Source organism: Stegostoma tigrinum, chromosome 25 (genome assembly GCF_030684315.1).
Source record: "Stegostoma tigrinum isolate sSteTig4 chromosome 25, sSteTig4.hap1, whole genome shotgun sequence".
NCBI lineage: Eukaryota > Metazoa > Chordata > Chondrichthyes > Orectolobiformes > Stegostomatidae > Stegostoma > Stegostoma tigrinum.
Window position 1 is genome coordinate 12,598,342 of NC_081378.1, and position 6,992 is coordinate 12,605,333.

Below are 6,992 nucleotides of genomic sequence, written 5' to 3' on the forward strand. Positions count from 1 at the left end.
AACATGGATGAACACATCAGAGCTGTTGGCCATGGCTACATTACCTTAAGCAATTTAGCTAAAACACAAACACAAAAAGACGACTAAAAATGTTCTGCGATTGTGTTTTTCTGTGGTAGTATATGATCTATTTAGAGGCGAGGGTGTGGAGCATTTCTTTCTTTGAACTGATTTATGGTCCTGAGTTGTATTCCAAGCTTAGAATTTGCTCACTTCTAAAATAACTTAACTTGTTTGAAGACCTATGATATCCTCCAGTTGGTTGCATCTGAAACTGATAAACTGTAAGAAACGTTAACAAGGTATGGCAGCAGTGAATCCATTCAGAGCATGGCTGGTATTTAATTATGATCGATAATGCAGCTTTATTAGGACTGTGTCCTTCCCCGAGCTCAAATTCTATCTGAACAGTTTTTTTAAATGTCTCACTAAGGAGTCCTTTGCTTTCTTACCCCCAGTGTCATTATCTGTTTACTCTAAGCATTGCATTGACGTCATTCGTTTGGTGTTCATTTGTCTGTCTCATTTCTCAACAGGTTTTTCAGACGTTGATCAGACTTATGCCCAGAGGACACTGCTGTTTGACACGCTGGTAAACTTCTTTCCTGACAGCATGACACCTCCAAAAGGCAACTTGGTTGACCTCATCACACTGTAGCTGGACAGCAATTGATGGATTTTGGCTGAAGAGAAACTGAAATATAAATCTGATCCCCTGTTTTGTACAGGCTAGATTGGCTTATGATGTTTGGCTCGCAAAATTTTTTGTTTTGTAATGCGTCACCTTTCATCTAGTTTTGATTTGAGTGTCTAATTTCAGTGCTGTTTTAATGCAGAGGATAAAACTGGGTTGAAACAGATGAGTTGTGTCAATATGGGTTTGCTTCTCATCGTGTGTTCAGTCCCTTGCTTGGTAAATATTTGGATTTAATAATAAATCCTGCCATCAGAGTTTCAGTCGAGACATGCAGTTGACGTTCTCAATGTTTTGGAATAATGCTACAAAGATACTTCAGTATTTCAGTCAACATTTGTCCATTTTACAGCCCAGTAGTCCACACCCTTGAAGTCACATGGTGTTTTATGTACTGTTCCCTGTCTCTCTGGTCTCCACAGCAATATTAATAACTGCTTTAGAAGGTGCGGCGATGTTTTTGAGATTAAATTACTGCTGTGCATCATGTATTGTGACTGCAGCATTACACAGTGCCCTCTGGGGTGAGTTGACTCTTAAATTCTCAGCAGGTTGAATAGATTTGCTGCCATTATTTGGATGCATTTTACTTTAGAATTCATTCGTAATACTATTCATTTCAACGATTGCACTTCATTCCCAGTCCTCCTGTAAATGGGACTGACTTCACATTTGTCACATTTCTCTCTTAGTTTCCTTAATAGCAGGGTATAAGAAAAAACAATTTTCAAAATATTTGTTGCTGAGCTGTCTGCTTTAAAGGTACGAAGGATCCAGAGAAATCTTCTCCTCTTTGGACAAGGTTATGTCAAAAAAAAATTGCTGTCAAAAAAAATTGCTGTCAAAACTTGTAGTCAGCTGCAATTTGCCCACGGTGCGAGGTACAGAAAACGTGAATCCAAAGCCTACTGTTAAGTATATTCCCACGAAAAGTGAGGCCCACCAATTTTTATTTTGGAAGCAAGACTATTCTCACTTTTTTTGTGTTTGCTAATTCACCTTTTGAATGTGATGTTGGTCACAGAAACATGAATGGCAAAAATCCAGTCAGTCTGTGGCTTAGAGTTTCTTACTGAGTCTGAGAAAGCACTTGTGAAAAGATCTGTTTTATGGCAGACATTCAGTGGTGTTTCCTACTACTGTTCAGGATGTGTGACATCATATTGCCCTTTTTAAAATTTAAATTGGAACACAGTGGTAGATATTCTGTCAGACTGCTTCCAAGTCCCTCCTCGCTTTATTTGCTAAGTGATAGACAATGTTAGAATGTGTGATCTGCGAGCTGTTGTTGGTAAGGTGGTTGCTTTGAAGTGGTAGAAGTTTGGTTTTGAACCCTTTCTGCAGTTAGCTTCCATACAATAGAAAAAGAGCCCAGTTTTAAGCCATTTCTTGCATTGTTATTTTTCATAACTCCTAATGATGTAAAGCATGTTGTGAAGTTTAGTCATCAGTTGTAATGTCATTTCTTGAAACTGATATTTTTGCAGAGTATTGTCCTTTTTTTAAACAAAAGTCCAATTCAGCTGCCAAAGATAGATATGGTCAATGGTGCCAATTAAAGTGCATATTTGAAACTTCGAAATGGTGACCTTGTTGTAGTATTTTAATTTTTGATATATGTTTCTCAGAAGATGTATTTTAATTCTTTCACATTTTTGGGAACCTGAAATAATTATTGTAATTGCTGATAAGGAAATTGTGGAAGATTTTGGCTGATGAAGGTTTGAGTTCCACTGCTTTTTACAAGAGTTATTCATGTGTTTTTAATCCATTGTCTCATTACAATTTAAATTCCCCATGCAAATAACCTTGTGTGGAGGATGGTGGCAACAGACCTGCTAAACAGACACACTTAGCAGTCACAAAATGAAACACTTTCACTTGTCTTAGGAATGCATGTAATTACGATAACTTACCCTCACTGGATTGTTCCCTTTAGGCTGGTTCTGTGCAAAACTGTCGGAGGCAAAGATTTTTTTCCCTTTTTGTAGAAGAAAGCTTTAAATTTGGTTTTCACAAATGGCTCCTAAAAAAAGTATCGTCATTGTTTTTAAAAAGAATGATGACATTTTTCACGCTGCATTCATGCCTCTACCAAAAAACTTGCACCACTGACAATTCTGATTGCTTCGAGATGCACTCTTAGAGTCACGATTTTGTCAGCATTGCTGCTGATGGGCTCCTTGTTGATTTAGATTTGGCGCTGTGATCTTTGCTTTGTCTTGCTAAATTCCCCAGTCTGATAACTGTAAAGGTGCTTGGTGTGATATTGCCTTTTTGGAAAAATGGCAGGAGTGTTAAAAGAATAGAATTAAAGAAACAGCTTCCAGCCCTATGTATGTAAATGTGTTTATGATACAGGCAACATTTTTCACATTTTTCAAATGTTGCCATATCCCAGTGTATAAAATGTTCACAGAACAAGGTATTTAGTGAATTCTTTCCAAATCTAGAAACTTGAGCCCTGTCCCCAAACTAAAACCCAAGCAGTGTGGCACAGAATTGTTTTACAAGTTGTAAAAACCTGTGCTGAAATTAAGAAGCAATTTTTGAACAGATCCCGTTCTGAACCATAAATTTCAAAATAGATCAGCCCGAACCAAAGCTTATTGTTCCTGTTGGTTTTACACAGTGACTTTGAATTAGTAAACAACCTGCTCTGATGCTTTTGACGCAGTGCTAATCAGAGTTCAGGGCATTTTGGAAATACAGACACCAGAAAAGCATTTACTTTGCTTTGTTGTTCTTGTTAAAACAATGATGCTAGCAATTTCTACACAGAATTGAAAAGTGTTACTTCAAGGTTGCGCCTCCTGCACTTGATTCCATGATTTAAAAATATGCCTACGATTGTGAAGTTAACAATTGGACGCAACAAGAACTCAGTCCAAATGTTTAATATGCACATCCTCCTGATTTAATATATGGAATGTTGTAATTCAGTGTGTTTCAGCAATCCCCTTTGTCTTTGTCAGATAACACTTGTTGCTAATAATCCATTGAGCGTAGTTGTTGTGCACTTACACAGTTGGGGCTGTGGGCTTCATTGTGTAGAACATGTCAGAGTAGGTACTGGAAAGCTTTCATGATCAGAACAACATCACAGGTGTGTGCTAAAGAAAAGTTTAAAAAGTTCTAGGCCATATTTGTGGCTTCTGACTGGTAGATTGAAAAATACAATAAAAAAACCTCACATTTATAATTGCCTTTCACGGTGGCAGCGCCACAAATTGCTCAACTATTCCTTCTGAACTTTTTATTTAGATAAAGCCAAGTGTTTAAAGTGCAAAACCTGGCCATCAACGTCTGAAAAGCTAAAGATTGGTTATCTCCTGAAGAATCACAACAAAAACTAGTAGTTTCTGCCTCATGTTGGCTGAATTACTATTTTTGTGTTATACATTTCCTTTGTATCTTTTAGTCTGCTTTTGGTTTGAATTAGTTAACTATACTTGTAAAGCTTAAAAAAAAGACCATGATGTGGTTCAATTTGCCAAGTTTCTGAAAATTATTGGAGAGGACGAATGATTAATTGGTATGTAAGAACTACCGTATTACTGTTCTCCATTATAGTTTTTTGACTAATGCCCCAAATAGTTGCATGGTAATATCTTAAGTTTTAAATTTACCCCGTAGCTTGACAAACATTTCTTTATCTTTTTAGAAATACCTAGCCGATTTATGTCGACATTTTAATTAACTGGCACAAATAAAATCCGAACAGTTGTGAACCTTGAATGTACAAAGCACCTGGTTGATTCATTCATTTTTATGAGCTATTCTATAATTAGAAGAAAAAGCACGAATGCACGGGTCAACTTTTGCCCCACTAAATCGGGTTGAATTGGCCTTGTACTAAAACTTTGTTACTGACTCCACGTATTTTACAGCTCACACTTTGTTTTGTTGGATGAGACTTAATTCCCTGACATACAGCTTGACACATTTCCAAATGAGTTGCTGTGACAAATGACTTGCTCTTCTCATGTCTTAGAGATTACTGGATCTCTATCAATTCAACATTTAATATTCAGTTCTGCGTCAGACTTACGGTTGATCCACAGCTGCAGCGGTTTACTGTGCTCTATCCAGTTAGAAGTGTGTTGCATTTCCTCTGCTAATGTGCATGTCCTGGCCAGTATTTCTCCTTCTACCCACCTTTGACCCAACACGATTTAGCACTGACATCCCCTTGCAGCAGCCTTCACTAACAGAGATGGGCTAATAGTTTATTCTGCTATTGTTTGAGGCCTTGCTGTGTAGAAATTGTCTGTTATATAACAACTACAACTTCAAAAAGTAATTGATTATTAAGCATATTGATGTGACCTGATACTATTGAAGTATTTGGAGTTCCTTCAGTCAGCTATCTGGCCATTTAAGGGAGAGGCCTTGACACTTCCAAGTTTTGAGTTTGTTTAAGACCGCCTGAAACGCAATCCTTCACAGTATTGGTGCACAAAGATAATTCAAGCAGCCATTTTTTTAAAAACGAAGTTGGTGAGCCAGATTTTGGAGTTTATTGAATAACCATTGCCCAGAATTTGTTATTAATTTGTACTAAATTGGCATCTCTTAAAGTTCTCTTCTGAAAATGGAGATGTTCGGCGCAATTTTTCACTCTCTCTCTTTATGGGCTTGTTTCAGTTTCCTGTGTAGCAGTGTAAAGGATTATATTGAACGGATTGCATACTTTGAATGTTGATCATCGAAAAGTAGGTGGAACAATGCTTAGATCAGTTATTCACCTGTGAGTGTCTTGATCTCATGAAAGATCTTCATGCCTGCATTGCATACTCAAATATGTATTTTGTGAACATGGGAGGAAAGAAAGTGGTGTTTAACTCATGTTGGCTGAAATAGTAGTGTATGGGCCCATGAAGCTGAAATAATTTTGGTTTAGTTCAAACAGTCTAGATTTGAAAGTGAAAACTGAGCATCTAGAACCAGATCTACTTGTAAAATGAAGTAATTAGATCACGTTTCACCTTTAATCTCCTTATTTTGTAGTCTTCATCCCACAAAGTGAAGTGAAATTTGCAGAGTACAAACCTGTTATGATTGAGCTATAATAATCTGGTGAGGGTACATTTTTGCTTGATGTGTCAGATCAGCAAAGATCTAATTAATTGGTTAAGCAGGTTGGAGTTGTACATATGTAAAAGTTGTGGTTAGGCAGAGAACAGAAAAGCTGGTTGATAGCTTATTACCTTAATTTAATAAGTACCTAAATGTCAGATTTGGAACTGGTGGAATTGGAATTGTGCAAAATAGTAGTTAGGTGGGTATCTTTTTTAATTGCCCCTTTTTCCAACATATTGGAACAAACCTAGTTTGAAGATTTAATTTTCAAGAATGTGCAAAAGGATGAAAATGTCTAAAAATAAAATGTATGAATAAATGAAAAGATAACTCAAGTTATGAGTGAAAAGCATACTATTTGAAAGCTTGAAAGAGAAGCTTCTTCAAGTTCCCAACAGTAGCTCTTAGTTTGAGAGATCCTTAAATTGTTAAAAGCCAAGTTTTAATCGAGGACTGGAATTTGAACCGATTTAGATTAATTTTATATTATCTGCTTACCACAAAGGTTATTGTGACTTTGTTTAAAATGACAACACAGTATAGAAGTGAAATCAAGTGCATTGTGTGTTGCTGAATTGGGTTGAGCGAGGGAGTGGATATCTCATTTTTAAAAACTCAAACTGGTCTATTTCTTCCTTTTGAGGTAAGTTAGTGTCTACATTGTGTTTTGGACACCATTTGAGAATGAATATATTGTACCTTTCTGCGTACATTTCAAAAAATATGTTCACTATTAGGAATTGGAAGGCATTGATCAAAGGTCAAAAAACATCGAGTATGCTTGAGGGAAATAAATTGATTTTCATGTGCACTGCAGTTAGGTACACAATTTGGGCTAGTATCAAGAGCAAAATTCCATTAAATAGACCATGTCAGGTATTTCCTTTTTGTTTTGCAACATTATTGACATGTGTTTATTTGGCAACTTCATTGAAGTTTAGTTATTTCAAACTACAAAGGTACTTTGTTTTGTGTTACTTGTTGATGTTGCAGTTTTAAAAAACTGCCAGTGGGTGGCACAGTAGGCTAGCAATGGAATTATTGCTGCAATTCCTCAAACTCTGGTGGATTCTCAGAGTGCTGGGCAAATCAGTTCCCTCTTGAATAATTACAAAGCTCATGAAGAAAGAGAACAAGCATACAGGTTATATATTCAATAAACTGGGAATGTGAAATATTGAAACCAGAAAGAAGCAGAAAATGCTTTGAGTGGTTT

At 36.6% G+C, this 6,992-nt stretch overlaps 1 protein-coding gene across 5 annotated transcripts in view; it reads left to right on the forward strand.

Annotated features, from left to right (window-relative positions):
* The window catches only part of mkln1 (muskelin 1, intracellular mediator containing kelch motifs), a 128,384-nt gene extending 121,994 nt beyond the window's left edge, over positions 1 to 6,390 (forward strand). For all 5 annotated transcript variants that reach the window (XM_048553780.2, XM_048553778.2, XM_048553779.2 and 2 more), the window contains one exon: positions 537 to 6,390. In XM_048553780.2, coding sequence (XP_048409737.1) covers positions 537 to 658 — 122 coding nt within the window. In that variant the 3' untranslated portion in view covers positions 659 to 6,390. The remainder of the gene's footprint in view (positions 1 to 536) is intronic.
* The last annotated feature ends 602 nt before the right edge of the window (positions 6,391 to 6,992 follow it).